This window comes from Taeniopygia guttata, chromosome 12 (assembly GCF_048771995.1).
Source record: "Taeniopygia guttata chromosome 12, bTaeGut7.mat, whole genome shotgun sequence".
NCBI lineage: Eukaryota > Metazoa > Chordata > Aves > Passeriformes > Estrildidae > Taeniopygia > Taeniopygia guttata.
The window spans coordinates 175,252-189,025 of record NC_133037.1 but is presented as its reverse complement, the minus strand read 5'-3'; the positions used below and the strand labels follow the sequence as shown (position 1 = coordinate 189,025).

The 13,774-nt window shown below is 35.1% G+C and overlaps 1 protein-coding gene and 1 long non-coding RNA gene across 12 annotated transcripts in view; one reads left to right on the top strand and one right to left on the bottom strand.

The window, feature by feature from the left end:
• Positions 1-13,774, bottom strand: part of NR2C2 (nuclear receptor subfamily 2 group C member 2) — a 39,335-nt gene that overhangs the window by 11,065 nt on the left and 14,496 nt on the right. For 10 of the 11 annotated variants that reach the window (XM_030282795.4, XM_012573764.5, XM_072934900.1 and 7 more), the window contains 8 exons: positions 12,578-12,757; positions 10,699-10,846; positions 8,984-9,077; positions 8,437-8,570; positions 5,072-5,249; positions 4,679-4,800; positions 4,023-4,162; positions 1,041-1,178 (listed from right to left, as the gene is read on the bottom strand). In XM_030282795.4, coding sequence (XP_030138655.1) covers positions 1,041-1,178; positions 4,023-4,162; positions 4,679-4,800; positions 5,072-5,249; positions 8,437-8,570; positions 8,984-9,077; positions 10,699-10,846; positions 12,578-12,757 — 1,134 coding nt within the window. The remainder of the gene's footprint in view (positions 1-1,040; positions 1,179-4,022; positions 4,163-4,678; positions 4,801-5,071; positions 5,250-8,436; positions 8,571-8,983; positions 9,078-10,698; positions 10,847-12,577; positions 12,758-13,774) is intronic. The other variant, XM_072934901.1, reaches the window with a different exon arrangement.
• LOC115496915 (uncharacterized) lies at positions 5,152-13,731 on the top strand. The gene is made up of 2 exons (XR_012057982.1): positions 5,152-5,960; positions 7,068-13,731. It is a non-coding gene; the product is annotated as an uncharacterized lncRNA (long non-coding RNA).

The following is a 13,774-nucleotide window of genomic DNA, read 5'->3' as shown; positions in this document are numbered from 1 at the left end:
CTTCACTGTTGTGTCCAAACTGCTTGTCCCTTGAAATAGGAAAGGGCTACCTTGAGTTTGGATAGTTTCATGCTTTTCCAACTTGAACAAAACCCCTAATAAACGTAACTCTAATGGGACAATCTCCCAAAAAAAAAATCGAAATAACATTTCAGGACACCAGTATCTTCTAATTAAGTTTTATTACAAAGAGAAAAATAGTTATCAATGCAAAAACACCCCAAGCAAAAACACCAATAACAATATATCCTTTTACTTTGTATTCTGTTAAGTAAAAAGTGATAAATACCTTTGAATTAAAATAAATAATACGCATTTCTGAGCAAAACATTCCCTTCTATTCAGCCTGTCAGCAGTTTTAGATTAACCTTTGTGTGTCCTAGAAACATTTGCCATCTTTGCTGAAAAGACTGCCACTTAACAGTTTCTTTAATGTCCTTACCTAATAATTCCAGAAAATCTCGAGTGTCTTCTTCGAGTAAATTTTCGTATTTCAGAAACACTTGATTCTGCTTTAGCTATCTGCTGTCATTTTTTCATAACAAATGGAAGAATGCCTGTTTACATTCAGTTTTTGAGATTTTGTGGAAGTTTCATATAAAATAGGTATTTCTGCTCATATTTCAGCTATTCCTCTTATGAATATATTAAAAATACTAAAATTGAAGCTAATTTCTTTTTGCCACTCGGAGAATGCATTTCTTCTAATCCTTCTCACCATTTACCTCAATAATATTGCTAGTACACATTCCAGATGATTTACTACTCATAGATTCTCAGCTGCAGGTAACTTGAGCATCTAATTTCCTAGGGTGGATGTACAGGAAACACCTGATAGATTGGAACTGTAAATAACATGGGATATGCTGCTCTGAAGTTATTTTGAAACACATATTGTGATAATCATAACGAAACAATAATTTTATCTGCAACTTAACAGATGAGTCTCATCTCAAGACATTAGTCTCATTTAAAAAATGCTAAAGAATTGACATATTAAGGCTTATTATTTAAAAATATATGGTTACTAAATTCCTTACCAGGGCTAAAAAGGACTATAGCTTTAAGGTATGCATATTCATATCCATCAATATCAATCTTGGCCATGCTGTTACAGAACTCCTGAAGTTTCCAGATGTGTTCCATGACTTGCTTTATTCTGTCTCCAGAAAGTTTATCTACAAAAAGATATTGCTTACCATTTCATCTGAGCTCAAGCATTACTAATATATTAACAAATGAAGTTTTATAAACCAAGTCAAGTAATATTTGCAAGTCTTTTGCTGTCTTAGAAGCACTTAACATGTAAGGATGGCCTGAATTATTATGAAAGCAAAGTGAATTTATAAAGTTGAGTCAGACCTAGAGCTAGCAAACAGAATGTTAACTCTTCTGTGTAATTTTGCCAGGATAGCATAATCTGCCACACCAAACTTTTTCCAGTGATGTACTGTTCTGAGCAAAGATTCAGAAATTATGGTGCATTATTCTACAAATGACTAGGGCAATTCTGGGAATGAACAGAAGCACAAAGCAAATGCTAACATGCAACCCTAATTTTAAATTCAAACATTATTGAATTAGCCTTTCCAAAAGTGAATGCAAGAACAGTAATGACAGTGCTACCTTCTCCTCTATCTGTACTTTTAGGAGTGAACTTTTCATTAGCTATGGTAAATAGTCTTTTTCCATGTGATAGGGTAAATTCACTGAAATACATATACACAGTGTGTATGGAGATTCTTCTAGCATTTGAAAGATCACATTCCTTATATTGGGTTAATAGTCTATCTTAAAATTCTAATTTTAAAAACTTATTTTATGTATAGATCTATTACTAGTGAGTGGAATTAGCTGCTAAAATAGGAAGGTAGAGAGTTCTATTTTGGTAAATACAAATCCTTATATTGAACTTCATATCTACAAACTAGTCAAGGAATAAAAACATTACAGAATACATTAAGACAGATTTTTGAATATATAATTACTATTATCGAACTTCAGAAGTAAGTCAGTTTACAAGGGATAAAACCTTTCATTGAAAAACACATTAGAATAATTTTATTCCAGTTATAATCTCCAATGCAAGTATTTAATATAATTTTAATTTGAGTATTTTATTTTTCTCTATACAGCTAATTCTGCATAGGATTGCTTAGACACCATGTGGTTTAAACTGAATCTTTGACATAGTTTATTACTATTTTATCTATTTTCTGAAACTGCAATAAGAAGGTTGAATGAATGGAAGAAACATTTTTTGCACAGTCTTGCAATAAGAATGAAAGCATAATCTACATTTCTTAAATCATTAATTGTGATACAAATTTTTACTCAAGATGGATGAAGATTGACATAATGTAATGTTTTCATTCCTGTATTAAGTGGGAAAATATGGTCCAGAGAAACTCAGGAAAAGCAAACTAGAATTCCAGAGTTTCTAAGTAGCTTCATCAGTAATAAATAAATAAAGTTCTGAAATTTCTTCACTCTGTTTTGAATTTTGAAGGTATTATATACAATATAACATGATAACTTTGCAGAACTGATGAATAACACTAATGATCCTCTTTTATTGGCTGGTCTCAGCAAATGCAGTATGAGTCCAATACAGGTTATAGAAAAAAAAAAGTTTTTTTACAATATTGATACATAAGAACAGAAGTGGAACCAGCTGTAATAGCCCTGCCACTTACTCCTCTCCACTGCTTGGAACAAATGTGGAATAGACAACTCTGTGTATTCTGAAACAGATATAAAATAAAAGCCTAACTTTGCATAGGACATCCAGTATGCAGGTTTCCCTACTGATCTTTTCAACTTTTGCCTCTCTGTGCAGGAAAGGAGCAGCACTCTGTTGTATTTTGGGATTGTCCAGGCTCTCTTAAATGAGAAAACAAACCAAACAAAAACCAACCAACAAGAAAAACCTCAAAACCAAAACAAGAAAAAAATCTATATTCATTATGAAAGCAATTAAAGCATACTATCCATTTAATAATCAAATTTCAGTCTAATTTACTTTATTATGATGAAGCTAATAAAGTAGATTAAAACTCGATTGTAGAACTATAAAATATACAAAGAAGATAGCTGGAAAAATATTTAATATCCTTCAGCTATAGAAAAATACATCTGTTTTACTCTCCTCAGTAAAAACCTATTTTCTAATTTTTGCTGTGTGCACAATAATGACACCATTAAAAATATTTTAAAATGGTACCAAATAGTATTCTATAAGTGCTTTTAACAGACATGTAAATTTAAAGTAGTTCTCATGAACTACTGTGTTTGCAGAGTTTAAAACTGCTAGTATTGTTTTCTTCCTCCTTTTAAAAATGAATATTATTTTCATGCTAATCAATCCTATTGATTGGAAGTGTCTTTAAAGAATGAAAAAACCAGCAAATATAACAGATTTTCATCCATTCTGGATATAATCATCATTATCAACAGACCAATATTGAATTATAACATAAAGTTACATACATCTTGTTAAGAATTCAAGAATTCAAGAAATTAGGTTGCTTAATGCTTCAAGGGCACTTCAAAATACATTAATCATTATTGAATTATAGTAGTATCCAAAACCATTAGACATGCAAGAATATGCTTGGCAAATGCTGTGTTTTTACACCACAAAGAGAAGGAAAGTTCTGGAAGGAAAAAGTCTGGTGTGGTTTGGAAGAGGATATAATTATTTTAAGAGGAAAAAACATACATCTGGATGGGAAGAAAACTCTCTGAGCACATCCAATAAAATATTTTAGGATGTACTGTCTTTCTCTGTAATATCAGTAAGGCATAGAAGACCCCCTTGCCTCTACAGACACTTCTGTCCCACAGATATCTCTGTGACATCAGTGCAACAAAACTGTAGATCACCAGGGGAAAGATAATTATGCCAGAGAAAGCTTCACCTTCTCCTGGCTCCTGGTGAACAATTCTGTCACTGATGGGGAACACCTTGTGAGCAATGTTATCCAAACGTCCCTGTATTGTTAGCAGTACTCGTAACATACCTTCTTGTATGCTGTTCTGGAGGTGGTTGACAATCGCTCCCAGGATAGTTGACAGACTCATCACCTGTGCACACTGTGCCAGGCCTAAGGTAAACAGTTCATTCCAGCAGGCACGCACAAGGCTCGTATTACAGTCCTGCCTATAAACAGCAGAAAATCAAAAAACATTAGGTAGTTTGCATATCAGCTTGGTATTGCCTTATGTATAATTATGTTATGTATAAAAATTCATAGTAAGGATTAATCTACTGCAAAACATTTTGGTAACAGGCATATATTAGCATATTACAAGTATTTCAAGAAGCAAAAAGAAATTATAGACTGTGGGAAACCATTTTGGGTTATCCATGAAATGGTGCTCATCAATTCTTTAGTAAGGTATCAAAAGCAAGGATTTAATTTCTACAAATTGCTTTTAATTTGGCTTTAGTTTCTACAACCACAGTAACATCAGATATTGTAGTTACCCTCCCCTCTGCCACCTTCTATTTTATTCTTCAAAACAGGGAATATTGCATAGTCTTCACATATTTTAAAATATTAATTAAAAATTAAACAATATTGTAACTAAAAAGTTGAAAATAGCTGGGAAGCATTCAAATCACTGCTTAGATTTATTCAGAAGCAAACCATTCAAATGGAGTATGTCCATTTACCCGAGAGCTTGAAATGCAGGTATGGACCTAGCCCAGTGCATAGAGAGGAAAAGTAGTCGTGATGCTGACTCACAAATGTAGTGTACATTAAGGTACTCTGGCATCGGACTGGGCATTGTCAGCTGCAAAAAATAAAAGTACAGTACAACACATATAGTTCAGACATAAACCAGTTTTTATCATCGGCGAAATAACTGGCAAAAACATTCAAACTACTCTCATAGTCCATCACAATCAATAGTGTGACAAGAAGTTGTCAAAGAAAAATTGTACTAAATAACTCACTACTACTGGCAAGGAATGCAAATTGACAATACAAGACAGGAAATTATGTGGGAGCTCATACATCTTAAGCATTAGCTTGTTTAGTAGGACATTTAAAGAAGCACACACCTTAAATGTGACATGTGTATCTGTAAGTAGGGGTCCTTCCACTTCAATAATTGGTGTTGACTGATCTCTACTGATTACATGAATATTCCCTCCTCCTGCAGGATCCACCCCATCTGCCAAGTTATGAGCTGTTGTACCATCTGTGGTATTAAGTGCTTTAGCCAAAGTATCAAATGCCCTAAAAAAAAAAAAAAGTAAACAATGAAAGAGTGCTTCCTTAGATCTTAAAAAATTCATAGTGCTCAAATTAAATGCTATAAAGTATTTCCACTTAGACTCAACATACACAAGAAATCTTTAGGATGACACAAGGTCAGACTTTTCATTGCAATTTGGTCCCTCTGTACTCTTTGGACATTAATAAAACAAATAGATGTGCCCACATACTGCTGGTAAAAGACCTCCCCTGTAAGGGGAGGATTTCATACTGTAAATCCTGCTTGGATAGTTTTAGCCTAGTATTTGTACTAGTAAAGGGGTCTTGTGCTGTGCTGGTTGTGGCTGGGATAGAGTTAATTTTCTTCACTACAGCTAGTATGGGGATATAGTTTGGATTTGTACTGAAAACAATGTTGATAATATAGAGATGTTTTTGCTATGCACAGCAGTGCTTGCACAGTATAAAAGCCTTTTCTGCTTCTTGTCCTCCCTTCAGTGAAGAAGCTGGGAGTTCATAAGAAGTTGGGAGGTGACACATCCAGGACAGCTGACCCCAACTGATACAAGGCTTTTTCCATACTTTGTGATATCACACTTATATAAAGAAGGGAGAAGAAAGAGAAAGTGGGGAAATCTTTGAAGTGATAGCATTTGTCTTTGGAAGTAATTGTTACACATGCTGGAGCCCTGCTGTCCTGGAGGTGGCTGAACACCTGTCTGCCCATGGAAGGTAGTGAATGAATTCCTTTACTTTGCTTGTGTGTCTGGCTTTTGCATCACCTAATAAACTGTCTTTATCTCAACCCACAAGTTTTCTCACTTTTGCTCTTCTGAGTCTACCGCCAGTCCCACTGGACTGAGGGAGCAGCTGTGTGAGGCTTAGCTGTTTACAGGGCATAACCTCAATAGTCCTCTTGCATGTAGCATTCACTATTCCCCCTTCTCAGAGATTCAGTGAGGATTACAGACCAGATGTATTCTGAAGAACAAAGTCCCTGTCCTTGTCCCCATCCTTGATCTCCAGCTTTTTGGAACAGTGGAGAACAGTGTGGTTTTCTTCTAGACAATAGGCCTGAATTTCCTATCCCTTAAGATGAAATACAGGCAAGCACTCCTTATCTCCCGATATACATAGAGCCTTAAAAGCCTTATGACAGTACCACAAGTTTGACTGGTCCCTGGTCTTTGTTATACTCAAGCTGTTGCTGGATCATTACCCAAATAGATCACTGTAAATTCTCTTTGGATTAACAGAGCTTAAATGTAAAGAAGAATTTTGTGTTCCAATTTCATACCAGTGGACAGTATTATGGTATAGTGCTTCTTTGCCATTTTTTTTGTCAAGCTGTTTTTTTGGTAGAGGTATTTTTAGAAATTTTTCTTCTGCTTTAAAGAAGGAGTAAGACATAAGATGACATTGCAGTGTCAAGTATTTTAAAATATTAATTGACTTCACTTGAAGATTTCACATGAAAGACTTAAGAGCCTTAATTAATAGAAATAAAGGAGCATTTTCCTTCCCTGGGTACAGTATCTTGTTTTTCTCATGTGTGGAACTATCCATTATATACTTCCTTTTAACCCAGCCAGCCCAGATGGACATTAATTTATGTCCTTTTCTCTCTCGTGCTCTCTCTCTCCCCTCCCAGAGAGGTGTTTTCCAGTTGGTGTAGTGGGCAGACTGGTCTGGTATTTGTTTATTGTCAGGGGCTTTTCTGTGTAAATAATTTTTGTTATACCTTTTGTTATTAATGTTGTTGCTATTACTGTTTCATTTTGCTGTTACTGTTTGTTTCCTAGTCTCATTGCTGTTTCCAGTAAATTGTTCCTGTTTCAGCCTGTGATCTCTGCCTTTTGTGCCTCTGACTGGAGACGGAGCGGGGAGCAAGTTTAAGTGTGAACATTACAACTGGAGAATACCATTCCTAAATCATGACAGTTAAGTATCAGTTCCTCGAGGTCGGGATTGAAGGCACTTGAGACAGTATTTCATGTTTGGACTCAGGTGTTTATTATTTCTTATCTATGTTACAGCCTCACAACCATGAGTTCGGTAGCTTTTTCATTAGCAAGGCACAAAATAGCTAACTAACTTTTGTTACATGGTCTTTTAAAACGAAACTATCCAATTAAGAAAGGACACCTAAATTATTTTCCCTTTTAACTCAATAACTGATCCCCCGAAGCCCACATAGCGAACCTTTGTGTCCAATCACAAAACATCACCCAAACCCATGAAGAGGAAGGAAGAAGAAGGTAAAGAACAACCTGTCTCCAGCCTAAAACCTCCATCTTGCTTCATATTTATTTCTGTATTCTAAAACCCCAAACTCTAAGTTTTCCATCCTGTGATATTACAGACTTCTAACCAACTACACACCCGTAATCCCAGTGCTATTAATCAATTTTAAAAGCCTGTTCCATGACCTCAGGTCAAATGTGGTGTTCTCTTGTGGGTCTGTGCCTTTAAGCACAGAAAGTTTCAAATTCTCAGCATCCAGGATTCCAACAGTTAAGCTCTTCCTAAAAATCTTATTTTTGAGAAACAGTGGACAATTCTGTGTCCAAGTATTTTATCTTATTAACTTATACTTCTAAATTCAACCAACCTGCCTCCCCCCACAAAAAAACACAACCAAAAACATCCAACAAAAATATCCCAGCCTTGCAAATCTCAAGCTGTGCTGGAAATTTTAATATTCCATGCTCCTTTTTCATATATTTTTCATTAAGAAAGGAAAGACTTCAAACTCTTTCTAAATCTACATTACCAGGAGATTTTATGGCAGCACAATCTCAAAAATAAATCTGCAGTAATGGAGACTGCCAAAGAGCAGGGCTCAGGGCACAAGCATTGCAAAGGAGAAGCTTACATAAAACATACCTGTGAAATAAAATGGCACTAAAATGTTGCTATTCTCAGAGTCTTTCAAGGTCACAAACTAGTAATTCATTATTTTTCTGATAACCAAATGCAGTCTAGCTTTAGAACCCTATATTTGTAACACTGGACACAGTTCTTCACAAGAGGGCAAGAGCCAAAACTAATTTCTAAAGAACTGTTTCAAACAGTTTCAAAGTAGGGGCAATCTGGCAATCTATACTGTGTCTGGTGTAACCACGCCAAATTCCTTATAATGAATGAGTGCAAGGATACACCACACAGAACAGAAATTACTAAATAAGAAGTAAATATAAATGCATACCTTGTAATCTCACTTGCAGATTGCTCTTCTTGTTGAACTTCAGAAGTATCTCCATTATTTAGTGACTCACTGAGATTAGCAAGAGATGTTACAACATTTGCTAGTGTTCCTAAGGCACCCTGGCTTGTTTCAGCCTAAAAAGAAAACACTATATTAGTAAATCAAAATTATAGTTAATATCTCATATATAATTCCCCCCCCATTTTCAATCTTTTTGTTCTTTTTCCCCATGTACCTTTTCCTTCTTCCTGAATCCCATGAAGAACAATGGCTCTCAATTATCTTTAAATTCTATTTTAATTATCAATCCTAGTCCCCGATGAGACATCATATTGAGATCTACCTGTGGCTGACCCATTACAGAAATATGCTTGCCAAAAGAAACCACAATCCTATTGATCAATTTACTGCATCCATTCATACGGTTCTTCACACTTATCATAACCTTATCTTCTCAAGAGCAACAACTATTTGAGACTAGGTGCAATAGATAAAGTAACCTGAACAAATTAACAGATATCTCAGAACTGAAGTGAGCCAGTAATACCTTGGAATCAGCAGCTAGGAGGACTGTACCATCATCCCTGATCAAAGGCTGCTGAATATTCACAAGCATTCCCGGATCCAGAAGACCAGCTGACCTGTTCAAAAGTGTAAGGCATCTGATGGTCAATAGTATTTTTCATTAATAAAAAGAACGTGTACCAACTCATGAGAGCATAAAAAGAATTACCGGTTTTGTAATTAAAATTTTAGTGAAGCTTACAATTTATTTAACAGGACTTAAGTCTTTCTGAAACAGTTCCCAGAAAGTAGCCGGAAAGACAGATCTTATAATTTCCAGTGCAAAACAATGGCAACTTCCCAAATGCATATCTTCTCATTTGCTTTTTGTTCTGGGTTAGTGTGCTTCAAGGAAACCCGTTGTCATCTCATGCTCTCAGAAGTCACCTAGTAGCTCTAATTTTATATTAGACTTTGAAGGAAGGCATAATTCTGTAATCCAACCAAGACATTGGCCAGCACTGAATAAAAGTAATAAAAATATTTTTTACATTACAAAACATAGTCAGAAACAGTCCTGTAATCAAAGCCTGCATAAAATCTCTGCTGCCTTTACTTTTGCTGCTTTGTGAACAAATGTCCTTCCCCTCTCCTATATCTAATTTAGGGAGACAGTGGGAAGTCTTTGCAGTCAGCAAGAAGTTGACTTGCTACTTATGTGATGCTCCAATTGTCCATAAACAATACCAATGCACACAACACAGGTGCAAGACTGCAGGACATTACAGTACAAGGGGTCTGACACTTGTAGCTATCATTGTCAACAAGCACAGGCAGCAAATTATCATGCATTATGCAAATCTGAATCCTACATAAATAACAGAGTGGTTCTTAATAACTATAGTAGTGTTTATAGGTCTATAATGGATCTGTAGCTCAAGAAAATTTTTAAGAGCAGATGTCTCTGTAAGTACTTCTTTCAAACAAGAACACTGAAAAACAATTCTCCAAGAAACCTGCAGTCCAAACTTCCTAACTGCAGTGTCATTTGTTCAACAAGGAATATGTATATGAAAAATTAAACACACACACTTCCCCCATATGAAAACTGAATAATAAAATCCAATTTTTACATAGTTCTCAACCATTCATAAATTACAGTTATAAAAATGTCATATTTAACCTAGACTTTTTAAATTCTATTCAGAAAAAGAAAGAAATCTTGCCTTTGTTTGTAATGATGTGCATTTTCCCACCCATTGCCTAAGGAGACCATATGAGAGTGCAGGAACCACCTTGGAGTATCTTCCATATACTAAAAGGAAGCTGCTGTTTTGCTGTTGTTGAAACCAGTCTCGTGGGATTTGAATCAGCAGTCACTGAGTCTCCCTAACTAGTGTTTTTAGGAGAAGGAAGCTTTAGTCTGCCACTTGCAGATCTAATCTCAGAGAAGTGCTAATGCAAATATATCACAGCATTAGCCTACATGCTTTCTGCTTGAGTATCATTCACTTGCTCTGCATTGCTCTGACCTGGACAAGAGCCAGCTCTGAACTGAAAACCACATACCTGTGTGCAGACACAAAAGCTTTCATGAGAACCAGAACCTACATTGGCCTTGGTAATGGAAACAGATGATGTGTACATTAGAGTTCTTTTCTGTTCCCTCTGAGAGCAGAGGGGATGAGGAATATCAGGTGTGACTGCAAAGTAATATGCACAAATAACGTGAAAGATGCGTGGAACTGAAATACTCACCGTGTCCCATCTTTATCTGCCACAAATGTTGGAGTTGCTATTAGAGGGCTTCGAAGATCTTTTCTTATATAGATTTTTTCAGTAGAAGCTGCACAGTTGGTTGGTTTTTCACGTTGCACATCAAAAGGCTTCCTTTCACTTTGAACCGCTACATAAAGATAGAAACATACAGATTTTAAAGGAAATAATTAAAACAAAAAATACATAAAGTAAATGAAATTGCTGCAGTTCTAATAGTGTACCAGCTCAGTTCAAAACTGGAAATTTAATACCAAGAGTGAAGAAATGCAGGCTCCTATGTTACTATATCTGTGAGTATGTGTATTTTTAGATATACTTTTAACTAAGAAAGTCACAGATTGATCTTTTGCTTCAAGTTTTGTGATCTTTTTTTGGCATTTGATAAGATGGAAGATTCTACAGATTGTGTTTTCAATTTGTTTGCTTTTTTTTTTTTTTTTTAACAGAAACAGCTATATCTAAATGTTAGGCACATTCCTATTCTGGATGACACAGAACAATGCAAACCCAGAAGGGACCCTGAAAAAGTCAAGAGAGGCAAGCTACCTGAGAGATGCAGGTTAATTCCTTGAGAGGATACTACATGCATGACATAGACTTCACTCAGAGCCATTAATTCCTCACAGTTAGGGAAGAATGTTCCAAAACCCTTTCATAATCTACATTTATATTTGAAAATTGAAACTAAGTTCAGTCACTGAAGTGCTGAACAAGTGTAGCAAATTTTTAAATAAAAAATAGCAAGAAGCAATTATTTTGTAACTTTTAAAGAAAGTGACAAGTGCATCTTTATAATATTAAAATGTTATTATTAAACATATTACAGAAAGTTATCCTCATAACCAGCAAGAGTTACTTAGTTCCTGATTTTATTTTTGGTATTGTTGTTACTATTAGCAAAATTTAGGGGCTTCAAAGTTGGCATATCAAACTTATTGGCTTGGTGAATACATGTAAATTAATAAGAGGCCTGACCCAAAGACAGTGAAGTCAATAAACATATACCCTAATCATATTGGACTAAGAAAGGTTTACTTTCTGAAACTGCAGCAGTTTTTCTTGTACAAATGTCTATTTTATATTCAGCACATTGTGCGCAAAGCAGCAGAATCATCACAATAGGTCTGGAGTTTTAGAGGGCAAATACAACAATTATGTTCCTATTTACAGCTTAATGTTTTGCCTCCCTTGAGCTCGGTGGCTGGAATTTACCCGGCTTAAATCAGATCATAAAATAACCTTGTCATTGTTTCACATAGTGCTAAATTAAAAAACAGGTGATATAAACTGAAAACAAAAATATATTGAAACAAGTGTTTCACTGCTAGCACTGGAAATGTATGAAGTACTACATACAAACATGAAAGCATATTTTAAAACATATGGCAGTTTATACAATGCCACATAAAACACTGCTCATAAATTACCAAATTAACATAAAAATTTAAAAAGAGGGGAAAAAAAGACTAACTATTTGCTATCATTGGCTGAAAAAGCCGTAAAAATAAACTAGAAGGAAAGCAGATTCTCAAACAGAATATTAGACTCAGATTCATGTCAATCAACATCAAAATATTTTCTATTATAAACATACACTGTGTTTGGAACACGCATTGTAAGTGAGGCTCTAACTGGGCTCCTCAAAGACAACAGTACTTGGAGATGTGGTCTCCAAAAAAAACCACTACTGCACCTCAGAAATAAAATGGTGATGGAAGAAAGGTGCACTAGATGCTGCCAAAATGTTCTGTTTCCTACAAGCAACATATACCAAAACAGAGAGAACACATTAACAAGCGGTAGTCCACATAATTGTTATTTGGTAGGCACAATGTCACATTGAGTACTTAACACTCACATTCCATTTTCATGCCCATCTCTAGACATTTCTTAAGCCTACAAAACTGGCATCGATTCCGATGGTGTTTATTGATGATACAGTCCTGGTTGCTACGACAACTGTAGGTCAAATTCTTCCTTACACTCCTTTTAAAGAAACCTTTGCATCCCTCACAACTGACAGCACCATAGTGACGACCTAGGAAACATATATATTATCAGTTGGAAATCACTTATATTTTAGCATAAAAACATTCATTTTAAACAAGTAGAACGCTGTAAGTCACCCTTTAAATTTGTTTTGGATTTGTGCCAGCATTTTGGACCATGAAAGCATTACTACAGTCTCACAAGATATTTCTGGTTTACCTATTGTCAGGAGTTTTGGTGAGAGAGTGGAGAGAAGAGAGGAAGGCTCAAGCTATTTCTGAACATGTGGTTGATGAAGGTGTAGTTCCCACTCTGTGTTAAGTACAGATACAATTCTATCTGCTGTTACAGACTATAGGATACATTTAGAGAATATATCAGCTAAGAGCTCAAGCAATTTCAGAAAACAAGTAATTTTATACCAAAATTTAAAATGCAATCTTAATTTAAATTTTCTGTCCATATTAATTCTGGTATTGTTTTAATTTCATAAACACTTGAAGAAGTAAAAGAAAGTGAGAAAAAAAGACAGAAGGGTGTCTCCTCTCTAGGATGATAGCACAGAACTAATATAAAAATTGACTAATATAAAAATTTTATCTTAAGACTCCTTGTTACTGCATGGATCTGAAGCACTGAGGATTCACATAGTCTCTGCTTGCCTTGTTTTGTGATAGTAGAAGAACAAAATCTACCAGGAAGTGTTAAGTCTGTTAAAGAGCACTAAGAAGCATTTTCTTGGAGTAGTTATACATTTTTAGGTGACATGTTTATTTGATGGCTGTGCATCACGGTGGGGAACTTAACTACACGCTTCAAGCAGTCTTTTTCAATTACCAGGAGTAATTTAATAATTATTTTATATTTAAGCCAATTTATCATATGCTCAAGGAGAAAACCTAATATTTTTCCAAGCAGAGTTTAGCTATTTTTTGTGTATAGCTACAAAGTATATTTTTCCATTTAAAAACACAATTGTTTTTGCCATGAGCATGAATAAAATCAGTTAAAGCACATGAAAAATCATCTCTTCATCCCAGTCATCTTTTCAAGCAAGTTTCTTCAA